Genomic DNA, 20,466 nt, shown 5'->3' on the forward strand with positions numbered 1-20,466 from the left:
ACGCTTGCGGCCATTGATTAGTTTGGTCTGGTGACCGCTGTCTGTTTCTGGCGTCGACTAGCCGCCCTGCTATTTGTTTTATAGTGGCAGGAAACCGAGGAAGATGCGTTTGTCACTTGAATACGACTTTAACTGTCTTTTGTGACTGTAAAACGCATTTCAATTCGCATTTCCTAAAACACACCCAAATGCGGTGTTTATTAAACTTAGGCTTCATGAAAAACCGTGGCGTATTACCGTGCAGCAGGTGGTTAACCGTAAGTTTAAGCTTTCAACGATGGAGTCACAATGCGAGTGCTTTATGTATTTTCCTGCCGCCCCAATTTCGAGTATGTCAGAAGCAGCGAAGTACACAACTCTCCCACGGCGAAACCACGTCTACCACGGGGAGACCGTGCAGTTCCTGCTAGTTTTGCGGTCTCGGAGAGCCGGAGAGAGGGATGGCAGCTCTGCTATTCTACCTTGGAAAGACCTGGTGGGTTCTTTGTCGGCTTTGGCGAGTGTGTCCGTCGCTGAGAGCGGACAGCAGACACCCGGTGAGTCCCCGCCAGACCTCCAGAGCAGCAGCAGCAGTGAGGACAGTGTGGACGTCAGCGCCGAGGAGAGTGAGCCTCGAACCGGGGACAACCGGACTTTCAGACAATGCAGCCCGCTTTTCAGCCGCAATTTCTCTCCCAGTGGTGAGAAACAGCTTGGGAGGGACCAAGTGAAGGTAGGAGGGATATACAACCAGCATGTGCATTGTATGAAATATTTAAAAACTGCACAGTCACTGTTATCACTAAACATTATGTGCCTACCTACAATGTGAAAGACACTATCTTTATACATTTCCTGAATTCAAACCAGTCCGATAATAGACTTCCTGTCTGCAGTGACTGCTCTGTTTTCATGTTCAGTCTGTTAGAGCAAACCTGGTGCAGATTTGTTCAGACTTGACATTTCATTCAAGCCCTCAAGGACTTTAAACCAGCTCAGACTTCTACCTGTCTGAGGCACCACAGATGAGAGGTTGCTGTGGCTGTAAATCTTGTTTCTGGCAGCAGTGACTGTTTACTGTCATCTGCCCTTAAGTGACTAGATAGACCAAAAATAAATAAATAAATCAGCTATTCGAATGTTGCACACTGTTTACGGCCCAAGAAAAGTAAAGTATATTCAAAAACAAAACAAAGCAAACAAACAAAACAGTGTCTGCCTCTCTTTATCACTGTAACTCAGCGAACAACAAAGACTAGTTAGCAGCTGTGAGCCAGGCATTGACCGAGGGCTTCCTGCCTTTATTAGGAGCCAAACATTTAGAAAGATGACACAACAACTTCATTGAAGAGTTAAGAACAGATCGACCCATCCATCACTTCATACACCGCTTAATCCTCACTAGGGTCACGGGGGGCTGGAGCCTGTCCCAGCTGACTTAGGGTGAAGGCAGGGGACACCCTGGACAGGTAACCAGTCTATCACGGGGCTACACTTAGAGACAGACAACCAAGCACACTCACATTCACACCTACAGACTATTTAGAATCACCAATTAACCTCAACATGGTTTTGGACTTGTGGGAGGAAGCCGGAGAACCCGGAGAGAACCCACGCTGCACGAGGAGAAAGCTCCATGCAGAAAGATCCCAGGTGTACTCACCGGGACGCGAACCGGTGACCTACTTGCTGTGAGGCAACAGTTCTACCAACTGCGTCACCTTGCACACCAGTGCACAGATAGACCAATTTGTCAGTATTAAGCTGATTTGCACTAGTTTCCACAAGTATATCAATGTATGGGAAACACTGGTCTATCGTCATTTCACTTATTTTTTAAAATAGTGTTGGACACCTGTGACTGCTGCCATCTATGACAAAATAGTAGGAACACTTTAAAGATGAAGAAGAGTATTATATCACTACTGACCTCAGTAATAAACAATGTAGAATTATAACCTTTTTTTAAAAAACTGAAAATGTAGACTCATCATTTAAGTATAGTTTATGGCAAAGCTGTTGTATTGGATTGCATTAGGTAGCATAATAAGTAGCATAGATTAAAAGGAGGAGATCAAACAGTCAACCTTATGGTGCATGTTTAAATTAGTGAGCAATACTCTCCATGTCATTTTAACAACTCCTATGATGCTGTCTTTTCCTTACTGCAAGAAAATTGCCAGTCAATCACCTAGAGGAATAGCTACGTAGTGTCCATCCTCATTTTTTGTGGATCCACTTTCAGCTTGTCAAACTCAGTGCGGTTGAGCTTGAAGTACAGCCAACAGTGCATTTTATCCACACTGAGCTGTGGAACAAGCTAATGGTATTTGCCATGCAGAGCGTCAGGTGAACCCAGATGTAGCAGCAGTGTTGTTGATGGTGCATACTTCTTAAAAAGAGAGTGATTATGGCAAAGAGGGTTTCTGTGAGAGAGTAGCTGTAGCTTCGTTTTGTGTGGACAAAAAGATTTTAAATGTGTGTGAATCGTCACTGTTGAAGCCAGTTTTACTTCGAAACATTTGAGATGGGAAATAAACAGCATCAAGGCAACTAGTGCCTCGAATGTTTAGCGACCTGCTGTCGGCTACAAAATGATGAGTGACAAGCACATGTTTCTATATGTGGATGAGGCTTAACCCACCCAACATGTCCAAAATCTTCCACAGGTGTTCAGGTGTTCTGAGATGTGGTGACTGCAATGGTCCACAGCTTATAATTCACATTATTGTCCTACTTATCAGTAACCCCTTGTGTCCTATCGATGGGGGCATTGACCACTCCTAGCAGGATAGAAATGTGTCATTATAGTATGAAGCTGCTCTTAACAACTTTGCAGTCATCTTTCCTGCTAAGTTGACAAGCAGTAAAAACACCCCTCACACTTTAACAGAGACACTCACTCAAATTCATTCTGCAGCATGACTATGAGCCTGAGTGTTTGGTATCCTGGAAAAACTGAGTTCAAATGAACCTCAGAGCATTGGTGCTGTATTAAAAGCAAAGAGTGGCCACATCAAATATTGATTTCATTTAGGTCTCGACTGAAATCCATTGCAGAAAACTAATCATGGCATTTATTTATTTATTTTAAAATACCAAAGGCTCTACGGTTGCCTTTTCTAAAATGTGAAGAATTGCAGTGTTTCTTGTTTGTGTTTCCAACATAAATAGAAGGAAGCTATGTCTAAGGCAAGCGTGTATTATTTATGAACAGACTTGTAAGCCAAACTAATGTTGCAACAGAAACTCAGATTTTTTAACATTTTGTCCTTTGCTTATCCTCTTGCAGTCTTCTCTGGTGTTGGATGACCAGGTTATCTTCTGCCTCACTGTATCTTTGGACAAACTTCCAATCAACACAATCAAAGCCAAGGTCTCACAAACCTTCATGCGTATATACATAATAGTACAGTTTGTATTGTATCACAGTGCATGCAATGAAATGATATACATTTGGTAGTGTTTCTGTTTGGACTGGGGTCCGATATCTCTGGTGGTGGTAGTTGTGATTATTTATCCTTTATAGAATCCTGAGGTGAAACATGTAATGGAATACATAATAACCACCTTGTCCTGTTGTTTGTTTGCCTGCATCTCTGTGATATCAGTTTGTAGTGACTGTGTGGAAGCAGGAGGAGGACAAGGGGGAATTAAGAGAATATGGCTATCTGACTCTTCTGCAGCTCAGGAGTCCAACACACACCTTCAAACAAAACCTGAGCACCTTCAAGACACAGGGTACATACACTCTGTCCTAATGGATTCTAGACTTAATTTCAATATAACAGTCCTGAGTGACACTGACCACTGAACACGTGTTGTGTCCTGTTTTCATTATCAGTCAGCACCACCCTGGATGTCCTTCCACCTCCCAGTGTCCAGTGTCAGCAGATGACCATCTCTGGAAAACACCTGACTGTCCTCAAGGGTAGACCAGGAGCTCTCACACACGTACACACACACAGACACACTCCTTGATTTCTTAGAGCACATTAAAACCCCAGATATCCTCCAAACTAGCTAGTGACTTACCTGCTCTAAAATAATGTCCACATTAGCTCGAGAACAATTTGATCAGGAAATAGACAAATTCTATTCTGATTGTGAAGACCAAAATGTGGTTTATTTGTCTTGTATACATTATGAAAGCTTATAGATTGATTGGTGAATACACAAAAGGCACATTTATGGCTTGTTTTGGAGTTTAGATCTTAAAGAAGAAAAAAAATCTTGCTTTTCTGAATTATTGCAGAGATGCAGAAGATGTTTTTCTTCTCAGTCTTTGGCTATGAGCGCAGTGGGAAAATAAACTTTTTTCACAGCTTAAAATTCTGATTTATAATTGGGAAAATTCTACAAAAAAGTAAACTTTTATTTATTGCAATTAACTAATGTATGCACATGGGACTCGTGCCCTTCTAGACAAAGAGCTAAGGAAATAAAGTAACACTCAAACTTCATCTGTGTTTCACCCTTATCAGCAGTGAAAACTCAATGGAATTCAACAAGTGAAAACAGTATCAGATAGTCTTTGTTCACCTAATACAATTTAATATCACGGTACAAAGTTAGACCTGTGTGTTTAAGTTTTTTCCTCCCTTGCAGAGACAGGTTTCTGATTTACAAGTGTGAGAGCAAAAGAGATAAGTGCATCACAGAGGAAGAGAGCGTCTTTGGTTTAACAGTCTCTACAAACGTAGGTCAAATTGGCGTTCTGGCATGCACACTGAGAGGAACATTAGACTTCCGCATGATATATACAACATACAGCAGAAGTGAGTCCACCTCCTGTGCAACATCACCTAAATATCAAATGATTAAAATGAAACAAGAACCTCTCAATGGTTGTATTTTTCCCAAGTTGACAAGCAGAGCATTTGCTCTTATGCACAATCGAAGAAAAGAGTTTAGAAAGACTATTGAAACTGCAGGACCCAAATCAGAAACAGTGCAACAAAAGTAGGAAGTTGACAGATAAGTTAGAAACCTTGTGACCATTTAAAAACTAAAATGAGTACAGCTTGTTTTCATGAATGCTGCTGTAAAATCACCTTTGAACATTGGAAGTTTCTCAGTTTTGGACCTATGGGCCCTGTCTGTCCACCTTTCTGCACCATGCCGCCACATGGAAAACAATTGCAGAAGAATTAAAAAACACTGATTGTGACACTTTACCGTGATAGAAAAGGATCCAGGAAGATTGGTGGACCAACTAAAAACCAGTGCACAGTTGGCAGCAGTCAGGAGGTATAAACAAACTATAGTAGCAACAGTCAAAATCACAGTTGTCGTCCTCATAAATGAAACCCAGACAGTGTGCTAATTGCACAGTCTAGAGCTGAAAACCAGACAGATAAGTGCGTCTGACTTGGCACAAGAGTTATCAAAGGAAATTTTGAGTTTCTGTGAAACCTCAGACAGAGCAAAGGATATTGCATAACATCAACCTTTTGGATGGCATCCAAGAACAAAACCCTTGCCATCTCTTTTTGGCACAAACTTGCATGAAAAGAACTATGATGATTTTGAGAAGCACATTCTTCGGTCAGAGATGTTCAAGATGTATTTGTTTGGCTCAAGGCCCTTCAGCATGAACCTGGCCAGGGCTGCTACGATGAATACATAGTCCTGACAGTGAAGCACAGGGGATGTGTGTGTGCAAGAAAGTGTTTGGGGAGATGCTATTTGGAGATATGGTTGTGAATATACCAAAACACTGGCTGACAAGATGACATCCAGAGACTTGGCAGAAGAGAAATGTTGTAGCATGATAATGAGCCAAAACATTCAGCCAAAAATCACACAAGAGTTTTTCTTTTTAAGATTGGCTTTTGCATTTATTTAAAGGAACAGTTCAGAAGTGATAGGAAAGGTTGGTGAGGAGCTCAAACAGGGGAGCTATCGGAATGCTACAGAGTTTCTAAAGAAGAAAAAGGTAAACATGGAATGTCTAAGGGAAGGGTAGAGCAATGCAATCCAGCAGACAGCACCTGATACAATGGTAGAACTTCTCTTCAAAATTTGGGCAACATTGGTAACCTCTGTATCGGAAGAAGATTGTCTGTCATCCAAAATAAAGGTAAACATGAAAAGAATTGAAACATGAAAGATTTTAGTCTCAGTAATGAAAGGTGTGATCACTTTTGTTTTATTTGACATACTGCTCCATGGCCTGCATTTTTAATATGACAAACATAAACTTTTATTTCTTTATTTTTTATAAGAGAAAATACCCTTTTGGTCAACTTCGAAGTAATGCAGTAATATTGCACAGGGGCAAACTCACTTCTATTATATAGTATAGTACCTTTATAAAATATCACTCCAAACATAGGAATAATATGCATGGAAATATAACCTCTGGACTGCGGTGTGTTCTTATGTGCATGAAGCTGTGGGGCCTAATCCTCGCTCAGTTTATCATTCACACCCGTGACTTTTCTATTGTCACATGTCAAAATGTCTCCTTTTAAGTATGCCTTGTGAAACTTGACAAAACAACGAAATGTTGCTTCACTAATGCTTCGTCAGTACACGACAACACCTGTAACTGGAAGAACCACTGACGAGTAATGGTTCTGCCGACTGTTTTTCCTCTCTCCACAGTGTTGAACAGCAGCTCTCGAGAGGATATGTGTGTCAGAGATGTGAAGATCCTTCCGAACTACAACTCATCCTACCTCCCCATGATGCCAGATGGCTCAGTTCTTATAGTTGACAATGTCTGGTAAGTAAGTATATGTACATGCAGTGTTCACTGTTAAATGCTCTGTTTGCAAAGGAGGATTAGACTTAACGTGTGAAACAACCTGGCCTTTTTTTAATATTTTCCTTAGGTAGTGAAACACCTCATCCATTAGAGAGGGAGCAATACAGCCAGCAGCACATGAGACTTGCCTTTTATTTATCAAAGAACAAGTTCAATATAGTAAGATGAAAGCATCTTGTTAATGCAGGCTGTAGGGAAACCTCACTGCTGTGCTGAAAGGATCGAGCTCTCTCAACCTTACTTAAAAAGAATGTTTGTTTTTTTTATTTCAAAAATGACTCTTTAGTCTTGAAATTTGAGCATAGCTTTCATTTCTGCCCAAATACCTGCAAATTACTGATCAATCCACTTATGTTGAGTCACATTTAGAAAATTTGAGCATGCTTAAGTGCTAAACTAAAGAGTGCGAGCAGTCTCATGTTAGACATCATCCTAAAGCACCATTTTGTCTAAGTACAGCATCAGAGAACTGCTAACATGGCTACAGAGTTAGTGTTGTTATGCTAGATTAACAATAAGTACATTAGAAATATAATATGTTACTGATTAATAAGGACATTCACATTTTATGTACAAACTGTTGCTATATTACACCCTTTCTGGTAAATGACAGAGAGAGGGGGCTCCTGCCCCTTCAAACATTCAAAAAAGCCAATAGCTAAATAAGTAATGCTGAATTATGAAAGGCTGAATTCAAAAACTTTGGCCCTTAGACCAACTTTTTACATCGGTTGCACTGCTGCACAAAACTTTTTTATTTAGATGTACCCAAAGTTTTTCATGACTATTTTTGGTGCCACTGTACAAGTGCAACTGGTTGGCTTCTGCACTGTTGTTGTTATGAAGATGATGCTGTGATGCACCACGGTCTACTGGATGTGGTCTCTGTTTATTCTGGCAATAACAACTGATAGAGAAAAACTGCCATGGAGCTGCCTGCTCCAGTTAGCAAGCAAAAATAAACACCATCCCCAGAATGTAATGACACCAGGGAAATGCATAAAGGTCGTTAAAACATCCAAACATTGTCTTTTTTTATTGAAGACTAGTCATAAAACAAACAAAAAAAAAACCCTGACTGATCAAACCAGCATGAACAAATGCCATTAATAAATGCAGCACTCCACTTGTACACAAAATGTCATGAGCTAAATTAGAATTTAAAGTTTCCCAACAAACCCGTCTTTGTTTTCATTTCCCCACCAAAGCCACCAAGCAGCAGAGATCACCGTGGCTTCATTCTGTCGAATAGACAGCAAGTCATCACATTTACCCAGCATGCTCAGTGCCCTGGAAGAACAGAACTTCCTATTCCAGCTGCATTTACAAGAAAAAAGAGAAGAGGACTCCAGTGAGGTGAGAGGAATTGATTGAGGGTGTGTTGGCTGATGACTAAGACAATCACTTCATCAGTCATGTGCATTGCTGTGAAAACAAATACACTAACACTGCACACAGTTGTAGCTACTAGTGCTTGCACCCTGAGTTATATTCAGAAAAAACCTTTTAGAGTTACTGTGCCTTTTTCATCTTTAAAGATGAGCTCATTTAGGGTCACCGCTTTAGCTCACCTGATTGAGCTGGTGACCCATGTTCAGGAGCTATAGTCTCTGATGCAGTGGCCATGGGTTTGAATCCCGCTCATGGCCCTTTGCTGCAACCCCTTCCCCTGTTCTTCTCCCCCACTTTCCTGTCTCTGCTTTGGCTGTCCTATGTAATAAAGGCAAAAAGGCCAACAAAAAAAACTAAGAAAAAAAAAAAGATGAGATCATTTATAATTTAAAAAAACAGAATTTCTCTGTACAGCTTGGCACTTACCAGACATTACTTAAACAAGATAAAACCATGTATTTGCAAATGAATGCTTTCAGCAGAAAAGTGATGCATGTCTGGTGCTCTAGTATTTATTTCTTGCAGCAGAACAGTATATGTGGGATTGAGTGAAATTATGGTACAGTGTGTGTTTATGGCAAAGAAAGGTACAGTTGCAACAGTGTGTTCTGAATAACTTTTGAGCACAAAGAATTAAGATGTATCATGTATCACACTTTGATACCCAGACATAAGATGCACGTTCTCATTTTTTGCATACTTTATGTATAAATTTCATGTATGAAATCATGTGTCATAATAACTGTGTTTTTGTAGGGTTTGGAAGTCCCATTGCTGGCTGTGGTACAATGGCACACTCCAACACGTCCTTTAATGAGGTACCATTTGAAATGTAGCCATTTAGCAGACCTTTATGTATATTAATAATGCATCACAATCTGTTAGCTCTATTTTTTGTTTTTGCTTAATTATCTTTTGTTAAATAGTGACTGGGATAGGCTCCAGCCCCACCGTGACCCTAGAGAGGATGTGAGGAAGTGTATAGATAATGGATTGATTTGTTAAATATTTCTATTAAAAGACTAGTTTTGACAAATGTGATTTATAGAGCGGTAAAATAGACAGACCTTTTCCAAAGCATAGATTTTGACATGTAACAGCAAATCAGTTTCACATCAGTTTTAGGTTCTAGCGCCAAGTCACAACACATGTCATCACAAAGCACAAGTGCATTTTATTTAGATGAGCTGGACCTAGGTCCTTGCCACTGTTGTTTATCATGTGCTTTCCCTGCTATGGAAAGGTTGGTTGCAGGGGATTTGAATCCTTTTTTTCATTTAAATCCTTTTTTCTTTCTCTCCAGATACATCTCTACTTTTTACTCATTGCCTAGTATCCGCATTCATCGTCCTCTACTGGTGATGACAGCTTCTTGTCCCAGTACTGTTAGGCCTCTGGAGAACTTCTGGGTAAAATACACACTGTTAAACAACTTGCAGGACTTCCTGGCCATTCGTCTGATATGGAATTCTGAAGGTGAGTTGTACATTACATCGCCTCCCTTCCTTCTTTCGTCATATATCTCTAAAACCTTGGTTCATTATTTTTTGTCCAGTTGCTTAATTCTTTTAATCAATAGCTGCAAAGATTTACAAAGAGTCAGTTGCAACATGTGCTGTCTAACAGGGGCGTTTTTGTGTACTTACCTAGTGATTAAGGAAAAAAACAAATATTTTCCAAGCATAGCTGATTGTCTGTAGTGCACTTGTACGGGTCAACAAAGACAGATGGTGTGAAAACACCATTGTTTTGATGGTGGTAAGAACAAGGTCAAAAGTGGTAGCTGCAGTGTATGCCAGGCCAGACCGAGACACAAACAAAAACAAACATGCTGGCCTGTAAGCTTTTGCATTCTTTTCTTATGTGTCTCCTAAAATACTTGGTTGCGCAGCCAATCTCCAACATTCATACGGCGATACTGGTTTAATAAAGTTTTGCAGGAGTCTATTGACCTCTAGTATAGTATAGTATAGGCACCCATGTGACCTCGATTATATGTCTTTTATCAGTAAAAGTCCTAATCACAAAGTCAATAAACATTTTTTATTGGTTTGGGTGGCGTTTTCTTTTGTGGGGAAACTGAAACTAAAACATGAAACAAGTATATTCCTGGTCTTATGAAGTAGGTCCGACAGTATTTGTGGACATGTGTTCCAGCAGGGAACAAATCACTCTAACATGAATTTAGATATAAAGATTATTCTGATATTAAACTAATATGTAGAGATAAATAATGTTTCAGGCTATTAACTGGAGCACCTTTGCTGTGTTTAATACTTTGGATTTTGTTGCACTACTGGCTAAATAGCAATTTTAATGAAGTCAGCATTTTTTGCTGTTTAATTTAATTAAAGTAACCAGCAGCAACATTGTAGGTCGGGTAATTAATTACAAGAGTTAATCAGTTATTGATTGTTAACATAGCTGACTGGCTGTTGAAAAACTGCTCTCCTGCTACGTGTCTTGAAACCAGTATTTGGTTGCACAAACTTGAATTTATAGTCATTCGTGAATGTCATCTTCCCTCGAGTAATGTTTCTAAGCAGATTTCTTCTATGTCAACAGCTGATATTTAATCTGACCTTTCATTCTTTCCTACTTGTGCTTCTGACCTAATCTCTCCCTGTCATCCATCCATCCATCCATCCATCCATCCATCCATCCATCCATCCATCCATCCATCCATCCATCCATCCATCCATCCATCAATCCATCCAGGTCCTAAGAGTCAGCTCGACCCCAGTGTGGGAGCAGTGGTGTGCCGGTCTCCCCTCAACGACCTGGGACAGTGTAGAAAAGGTTCTACCCTCTCCTTCACAGTTGCCTTCCAGATTGTCAGAACAGGACTTTTTGAGGTACCAAAGGAAACAATAATGTCATTTCTATCTTATGAGATAAAACTTCTTTCTTTCTTTCTTTCTTTCTTTCTTTCTTTCTTTCTTTCTTTCTTTCTTTCTTGGGTTCCTGATGTTAACCACTTATCTGAAGTAAAAACTTTCAAATGAACACGTAGAACCACAAAATAATCCTCTCAATTTTCAGTTCCTCAGATAAATGCATGGAGACTTGTGTTTGTTTTTGCAGCCTACACCAAAATAATTGGTGTGCATTGCTCATGGCTGGGACATTTTGGATTGACCAGAATTGGCTCTAGCAAGTAAATAGACTTGGCAGTCTGTGAGGCAGCTACTCATTATGAACTCAGAAGAAGCAGGCCAAGAGTAGGCATGAATATGCAAATTTTTAGATGGACAACTATTGTTTACTGAGTTTGTGTATAGACACTGGAAACATTCTTACTGGCTTGTGAAACTGGGAGGCCATCTAGTTGTGGGGGAGGCTAGAGAAATGGTAGCGCTTTAGTGGTTACAAAGCTTTATGTTACACCTTTCGAAACTATACAAGAACACTGTAAAAATGGATTTTCAACTCTATTGTATGTGTCTGCAGCAATTGTTGAAAAAAAAGAGAACTGCTACATACTATCTTGCATCTTGTCCATCTCTCTCCTCTTCCATGATAACACTGTAGTTGAGCCAGCATATGAAGCTAAAGCTGCAGTTTACAGCCTCTGTGTCCACTTCGCCCATGGAGCTTCAGTCATCACCGAGGAGTTCTCCATTATCATTCAGCCCAGTGCGACATGGCCTGAGCCGATCTCAAAGCTTTTCCCACCAACAACCTTCCAGGCCACGCTACTTCAGGTATGACGGATCAGTGTGGAGCAACTTGCTGCTTTTAATGTCTTTCTGTTAAGACAAGAAATAGTGCATGAAAGACACATGTAGACATACCTGATACAACTTTAAGCCAGTCTGAAACTGCAATTATAAGACACTAAAGTTTCGTTTTTAATGCTACATTAATACAATCATTCTAGATAGACTACTGGCTTCTGAATGGATATATATGATTTTTTTTCATCTATCGGAGAGTATAGCTGGCTGCAACTGCGTCAAAGTATTGTGTTAATCTAAGATACAGGGCTTGCACAGGACAGGAGAGGCATTTTCAGACAGTCCTATGCATTCCTGTCTAGCATAATGTTCATGACATGGTGTCTCTGCTGGCTCCAGATCCGGCGAAGCAGTGGAATGTCAGGCCATGACCCCACTTGGAGGATCTGTTCACAGAGCCCTCTTCTTGTCCAATGACCCCACCCTCATTCCACTGGAAAAAATAGCCAAGAGACAGTGTAAGGTGTTAGTGCTGGAACCAATCCAAGAGGCACACAGCAGGTAGGCAAACAGCTTTAATACTTGAACAGTGTCCCATGACACTATTTTAATAAAGTTTTGTTTTTGTCCGGATGTAAAGTTACAGTCTTCAGGAAATATGACAAAAATCTGCTGGGTCACAAATATACATACAGCAACTTAAAGTATAAGAAGAAAATGCAAAATATCACCTGCTGCTAAGAGACAATTGGTCAGGATGGTCAAGAGTTCATCAAGAAACACCAAAGAGCAGGTCTGCAATGAATTAGAAGCCACTGGAACATAGGTGTCAGCGTCCTTGGACGCAGAGGCTGCCATGCAAGAAGGAAGCCCTTTCTCTAGAAACGGCACCCCAAAGCTCGACTGAAGTTTGGTGCTGATCAAAGAAAAGTTCTGTGGTCAGATGTGTAGCACTTGTATAGAGTAAACTACTTTTTAGGAATAAAGTTGCACTCGTTTTTCAGGGCACAACCATATCTGAAAATCTGGAAATTGATATTGATTGAATATTATTAAAATTTAACAAATCTGCTTGTGCTGATCAATCCTATAATCAGAAGTTGTGAATTCTGATTTTATTGACCTCCAGTTCCCAAGCAAAGAAATACATGTTTGAGCTGGCAATAATTATACAAGCAAACTAAAGAACAAACTAATTAATTAACTGTGATCATCACTGGAGGCAGCAATCAATTATGAATCACTTTGGTACTGAAGCGACTTGTAATTTCTAAATTCACCCATTTAGCAGAGGGAAAGTTATGCTTACATATTGAGGCTACAGGATCAGCGTTCAACATCAGTAGGAGAGAGAGAGGCTGCAGCAGGGTGTGGCAAGGAAGTTCTGCTGGATTACTTGATTCCGGAATGCAGAGACAGGACGGCACATTTGCATTGTTGTGTTGGAAATGTGTCCTGGAGCAAATACACAGAACGGCAAAGCTCATGGTCACAAAGAAAAGTTTAAGAAAGACTATCAAAGTAGAAACAAAAATATATAAAACCCATCATGAAGGAACAAGTAGCCCACATTTTTATCAGTGGAAATGCTCCCAAAAACAGTGAAAAAGCCTCAATTTTGGCAAAACAAAGAAAATTGACTTTTTTAAACACACAAAGTTCTTTGGAGCCAAATTCATATGAGCATCTAGCCAATCATGGATGTGCTCATCCCAAGCGGTCGTCTTGAAACTCACTGTCTGTCAGAGGCCAAACTTATACTTATAATACAAAACATGTAGACATGCATAGAAACTATAGAATTTCCAGATACATTATAGCAACCTTCTTCTATATCCAAGAGTACAAGCATATATATTCAACAACAAGAAAAATAAGAGATTAGAAGTATGCATGCCCATGATATTGCTTTTTACTGTCTACTTTTAAGGCACAGCATTTTTTATGTTTTTTCATTTGTTTTGTCTGAGCAATATCCTCACTCATATCCTTCGGGATTAATAAAGTTTTATCTCATTTTATCATATCTTATAAATCTCTCTTGTGTCTTTTATGGCTGCAACAGAGAGAAAGGAAGTGTTTGTATAGTGTCTGTGCATCCTCCACAAACACTTATCTCCAAGAGGGCCGTAAATGGTCATTTCAAACATCAGACTTCCATTGTTGTAATATCCCATTTGGATGAAAGTTTTGGGTTAGCTGTCTTCTCAAATTGTCCCCTACCAAAGTTACAGCTTTGAGAAAGGGTCTCTGAATTTTATTTGTGGTGTTTTGAAATTCATCCAACAATAAACTGTTCTGCTTCTTAGTATACTACAGATGAAACAAAAACAAGCTATTTGGCCACAATAACCAGCAATGTGTTTGGAGTGGAGAAGTTGAGACCTTTAACCTCAAGAACGCCGAACCTACCGTCAGGCATAGTGGTGGCAGTATTCTGCTCTGGGGTTGTTTTGCTGCCAGTGTAACTGGTGCTTTACACAAAGTAAATGCAATAATTAAAAAGGAGAATTACCTCCACATTCTTCAGAAAAAAACCTAAAATCATCAGTTGGGTTTTCCAACAAGACAAATGACCCCAAACACACTTCCAAAGTGGTAAATAAGGCTACAATTATGGTTTAAGACTGGTCTTCCCAAAGTCCTGCCTGAAACCCCATTAACAATCTGTGGACTGTGCTGAAGAAACAAGTCTGCGTCAGAAAGCCAACAAATTTATTTAAACTGCACCAATTGTGTCAAAAGAACTGGTCAAAGATCCAACCAAAAGCTTGCGGGAAACTTGTGGCTGGCTACCAAGAGAACCTAACTGAGGTGCAAGTGGTCAAAGGACATTCAACCAAACATTAAAATTGCTGTATGTATACTTTTGACCCTCTGGAGTTAGTCATATTTCCAAAAGAATTGTAATAATGGTAGTGGTGGCCAAAGAGGTAAGACGTTGGGCTACTGATTGGAAGGTTGGAGGTTTAGTGCTGCCATTGTTGGGCCCTTGACCAAGACCCTTAATCCTACCATGGCTCATCCTGCCTGCTCTGACCACAGCTGGGATATGTGAAAAGAGAATTTCACAATGCTGTAATGTATTTGTGACAATTAAGGCTCCTTCTTTTTCTTATAAATCTACAAAAGAACCCAAATCTATAATTGTTTGTTGTAACAAAGACACATATTTCAATCATTCCGTCATAAAAAATAAAGAGTTGTAGGAGTCAACTGTGTGTGATAATATACATGATTCTTTCAAGTGTGGACTGTATAGAATATTGTGGAGCACAATAGTATTTCATCTGTTAAACATGGGTTTTGCCTCTTCTCTCGGAGGGCTTAACAGGTTCAAACATCCTATCATTTATGCTCTGAACATGGCTAAACTCTTTTGAAAGTGCACGAGAACAAAGCCCTAGAAGATACATATACAAGGCTCGCCATGCAGCTGCACAATTATATTCACTATGGCTAACCAGGTGTGACTAGAGGCTATGAGCATTGCTTTCTTGTACGTTAGCTAACATAGCGGGTGTATTGCTGCTCTATACTTCTGATGTTCCACTGTGAGGTGGCTGGTGATAGCTTAGATGAGTATTTCTACTTTGGACAGTATTGCCTTATTGCTAGTCAGACTCCCTAATAGTACAGTGTGTACTCCTACTCTTAATGATCAACATCTTACACAAGTTTTTGATGAAAGGCTAGTGAGAGCAATTCTTTCAAGGAACTGTGCAACATGAGAACAAAACACCCAGTGACAGAGTTTGCACTTAACGACCGTAGAGCCAATCAGAAGATGTTGTTTGGTCCTTCTGCTTGTAACGAAGGGTATTTCAAATAACCGTCAGCACAGTGCAAGCCCTATTTAATGGATAAGGTCCCTCTTTAACACTGATGCGAAGAAACTGATCCTAAGAATATTTTTTAGAGTAAGGTCAGAACAAGAACTACACAGAACCGGTGCCTGTGTGTTACAAACTAGCTGATTGTGTACCCTGTTACAGTTCTGGTGATTCTTAACTGTTCTCACTCTGTTTCTCCTCTCAGATGGCCTGGAGTGGAGGCACATGCTAAGGATACAAACATTTAAGCCTTGTAGTTTTGCTTGGATGGCTTCTGAACCCAGAGCAGCCTTGGGTTCTATCCAGCCACCTCATCTTCTGCTTTAAAGAGGTACCTAAAAAGAAACAACATGCTGCAATCAACACCTGGATGGAGTCATCCAGTAATGGATGGAAACAAATGTAACTGACCCGAAAGGAGTGGTGCTGATGTCACATGGAGAGAGGACGGGAGGGAGGAGGGTGCTGAGAGGATACTGCAAGTTAGAAGTGATGAAAGAAAACCCCTCGTGGAGCAACACCATCTTCATTCTGTTGGTTCATCACTTAACTAGATGAGTTACCTCCACTCTTTCAGATCAGTGTTTTTAACCCAGTCTGCTTATATTTCAAAATTCCAATTTTCCTTATTGTACATTTCTTTCAAATGTTAATTCCTTTTTTAAGCTATGGTTTTGTTCAGGAAATTCCAGATTGCCTTTTTGTGTAAGGCCTAGTAGCCCAATTCAGCAGTGCCCTATATTTCTTATGGTAGAGTAGCAAGAGAAACCCCTACCAAGCTGTTGTTGTCGTCGGAACAAATGGTCCAAACTTTCACTGCTACACCTTTTCAGTAAATGAAATGCAGCATGCCAAATGAAAAGAGTCGGGGTTGTTGCAGGGTGTATTCTATAATTTGACAGAGCGAGGCTAGCAGCCAGTCTTGGTGCTATTCCAACTCGTTCTGTGCTAAACATGTAAATTGATATTGATCTGCTAAATGTGATTCTAGATGAGACTAATAGATAGCTCCCGTATGTAGGTCAGACGGCTAAAAGCTGGGACTGATGCTGCTCTGTATCCTAGGCGGGAAAGTTCCTGTTGTTTTTGTTTGTTTGCTTATTCTTTGCTCAAATAGAACACGTACCAGCTTAGATTTCATCAATATCAGTTTGTTCAGTTTTTTGTATATATGGGGTTTAATTTAATAAAAAATGTATTTGTTTTTGTTCTTTTGAACTGGACTGCAAACATTTTGTAGGTTTGCACTGGATGTCAGAGTTAATGAGCTGTTGTTGTGGCCTCTCCTATGAGGAAGTGGTTTCCATGTAGAGTTTATAATTAAAATGTGACAGAACTTGAATGTTGGTAAGACAGTAGACCGGCTGATATGGTTGAATCTAATTGTCCTAAAGCTCTTTATTTATTACTGTTGTTGAATTATTTCATTTACAGTTCTGTAGAATAAGCTTTTTAATTGATGTTTATGTCTTTTTGTTTGACCTTTCACATGCACTCCAAGGCCTGTCAGTACACCAGTTTGCTAGCAGCTTTTATATTGTAGTCTCCTCACTTTGTTGTTAAATAGCGCAAACTCCAGCTGTGCAGCATATATTAAAAAGTGGCTGAAAACAGTTTTAATGACGTTTATCTAGAGTGTAAGCCCTGTGTGTGTGAAAACCAGGCCCCATGCTCCATATGAATCCTGCTGCTGTTTGTGGCTGCAGGTATTTCAGTAGCTGGAAGCAACAGACTAAACTTAAGCTCCTGTTAATGTTTTGTGGGGGGAAAAATCAAATTACATTCATTATTGGTGAGTGTCATAAGTTTAAGCTGTTATTGTCTGTTTTTATTGCAGTAAGTTTTTATTTTTAAGGACATGTAAGTCTGACTTGAAAGAGCAAAATGAATGGGTAAGGTGTGTTTTAATTGTTGACAGACTGTGTGCTCTTTGTGTTGCTGTAATGTGATGTTGTAAATCACTGTACACAACTTGCAGTGTATGCCTTTCCATTAATGTGACTGGGTGAAGTTTAAAGTTATGCCACGTTGATAGTGATGCGGAACCATCACTAGGTCCAACCTGTCAAGAGTGTCGTCCCTACTTTTTACAGAAAATTTCTTTAGATGAGGTGGGCCTGTAGCTGTGGAGGTTAGATGTTCCACCTCCTTTATGTAAAGGGCTTACATAAGCAGCCTTCCAGACTCTAAGAAGTGTACCATGGAAAACCAAAAGGTTAAAAAAACAAGTTGTAGCTAACTACAATTGAAGTGACCAACATTCAAAAGAAGGGATGAAGACCATCCACACTAAGCAGACTCTTTGAATCTTTGACTGCCCTCTTGACAGAATCGATGTAGTTCAACCAAATTTGTTGGCTTTCTGACACAGACTTGTTTCTGGACACAGTCCACTGATTCTCGATGGGGTTTGAGTCAAGACTTTGGGAAGTCCAGTCTGAAACCTGGCTTCTAGTCTGATGTAGCTACTTTTTTACCACTTTGGATGTGTGCTTGGGGTCATTGTCTTGTTGGGGCACCCAACTGTGTCTAAGACCCAACCTGAAGAATGTGGAGATAATCCCTTTTTCATTATTCCGTTCCACTGGCAGCAAAGCAGCTAGAGAGCATAATACTACCACCACCATGCTGTGACAGTAGGTTTGGTGTTCTTGGAGTTAAAGGCCTCACCTTTTCACCTCCAAACATATTGCTGGTCACTGGGGCCATTTTTTTGTGTGTGTCATTCCACCCCAAAACCTTCTAGAAGACCATATTTTTTCTGTTTGATCCCCAACAAACATCAGCTGGGCTTCAAGGTGGTGTTCTGGAGGTAGGGCTTCCTTCTTGCATGGCAGCGTCTCAGCCTATGAAGATGTAAAACAACTTCTAATTCATTAAAGACCTGCTTTTTGATGATTCTTGATTGACTCTTGACAATTCTGACAAATTGTTTATCAGCAGCATGTGACAGCTGGCATTTTCTTCCTGATTCTGGCAGTGACACAACTGCCATGCACTTTATACTTACAGTAGTTTGTACAGTTGAGTTTGGGATCTGAAGCATCTTTGAAAGGACTCCAAGTGACTTTCCTAATTTGTTAAAGTCAATGAATTGCTTCCTCAGATCCATACTTGGCTCTTTAGACTTTCCCATTGTAGTGTTTGTGGCAGACTCTAATGAGTTTAACAAATGGGCCCTATTTGAATTTGCTCAGCATCTGTAGTCAGTTTTAATCACTCACAAAGCGGCAAGAGGTAATGCCACTAAGAAAATGTGATTAACCCAACTTTCTACATCACCAAAACTGATACTTCAAGTTATTGTATGTATTTTTTGAGCCATCAGATTTTGTCATATTTCCAGAATACCTGTAATAAATCTATGAAAGAACCAAAAGGCATGATTGGTTTTTTTTTTGTGACAAAGATGCATGTGTTCCAATCATTCCATCAGGCAAAATGAAGAGTTCTAAGAGTCACTGGAAACTTAAGACCGCCATGATATACATGGTCTTTACAAGTATGAGTAAACGACTATGTTTGTATCTGAGTTGGCTAAAAGTAAGCCACTGACCAGGATCCCATGTACATCTGGTAAGAACCCTCTTTCTTTAAGTAGAAGGTAAATTTTTGTCGAGGAACCAGTGACTTCATTTGCTTGGTGTTCTTTAGTTTTTGCATGGTTTTCCATTCCTGGTTTAAATGACCTGCAAATTTGTCCAGAACTAGTACAACATCCATGATAAGAACAGTATCAAGATTTTCACTTAGTAAAAGTTCACTGAAAAAGGTCTGGTCATTGTAGTGCTGGAAATGATGGATAGTCACATGAGTGTTCAGAACTTTATCACTTTCTAATGAAAATCACTTGACAATGATCAGAGTCATTCTCAAATACTCAAGAAACAATGATTATTTCTGTCAGTTCATTCAAATTAAATCAAACAATTATGATTTTGATGTTTCAATGTTTAGCCTGGTAGGGTCTATAATTCATTTTAAGAGATTTAAATTACTGGCTTCTGCCAATTTGAATTAAATTAAAAGTAGTCACTAAATTCCAATAATAAACTTGAAGATTTTAAAAGGAGATAAAGATCAGCTGAAACACCAACAACAGAGGAGCAACAGGAGGACTGAACACTACAATCACAGGAACAGATTTGAGCAGTATGCATTTTAAATTCTGTGCATATCTTTGACATATAAATGTATTAAAACCCATACTCAAAAAAATAGAACCTGGCGTATATGACTACTCTTCCACCTCTTGAATTCCTGTCCATTCTGAAGAGGTTGTAATTATCTAATGCACTTTCCAAATTGTTCGCTGTACATCTCAGCCAAGTTTCATCAACATTTTCAAATAATGATCTGCTGTGATATTATGATTTTTAGCTGCTCTATCATGTCCTGTTGCATAGTGTGCCATATGTTTATATGAATAACACATAAACCTTGCCTGTTTTTAAAAACGGAATAGTTCAAATTACAGTCAAGAGCAGATACCTTGATGGTATTCAATGATCTGAGCCTGAATATGAGGTGGAACTCTCTTGATACGAACTGAAACCAAGGAAACACTGTGGGACCGGTTGGCACAAGGCCAAGTGATGGGCATGTGATAATGATATGGACACTGGAGAATGTGGACAGGTGGGTATGGTAACATGTGAATGACCTAGTTCTAATAGCAGTGTCACAGTCCTACATTGACCCACATTGACTCGTGGCTCACATTACGCCTCTCCGCCACGCTCCATGGTCTACGGACACAGTCAGAGCCTTCCTATTCCAGGCGGCTAGTTTCTACGTTTACATTTTGCCTGCA

At 39.8% G+C, this 20,466-nt stretch overlaps 1 protein-coding gene across 1 annotated transcript; it reads left to right on the top strand.

The window, feature by feature from the left end:
• The first annotated feature begins 143 nt into the window (after positions 1-143).
• trappc14 (trafficking protein particle complex subunit 14) lies at positions 144-18,556 on the top strand. Its single transcript, XM_008287782.1, has 12 exons — positions 144-712; positions 3,272-3,355; positions 3,591-3,720; positions 3,824-3,910; positions 6,589-6,709; positions 7,960-8,107; positions 8,900-8,961; positions 9,447-9,619; positions 10,862-10,998; positions 11,675-11,847; positions 12,220-12,381; positions 15,859-18,556. Exons 1-12 carry the CDS (start codon positions 278-280, stop codon positions 15,899-15,901), a joined length of 1,755 nt encoding a protein of 584 aa, XP_008286004.1. The 5' UTR covers positions 144-277; the 3' UTR covers positions 15,902-18,556.
• The last annotated feature ends 1,910 nt before the right edge of the window (positions 18,557-20,466 follow it).

This window comes from Stegastes partitus, unplaced genomic scaffold (genome assembly GCF_000690725.1).
Source record: "Stegastes partitus isolate 25-593 unplaced genomic scaffold, Stegastes_partitus-1.0.2 Scaffold519, whole genome shotgun sequence".
In the NCBI taxonomy this organism is placed as follows: Eukaryota; Metazoa; Chordata; class Actinopteri; family Pomacentridae; genus Stegastes; species Stegastes partitus.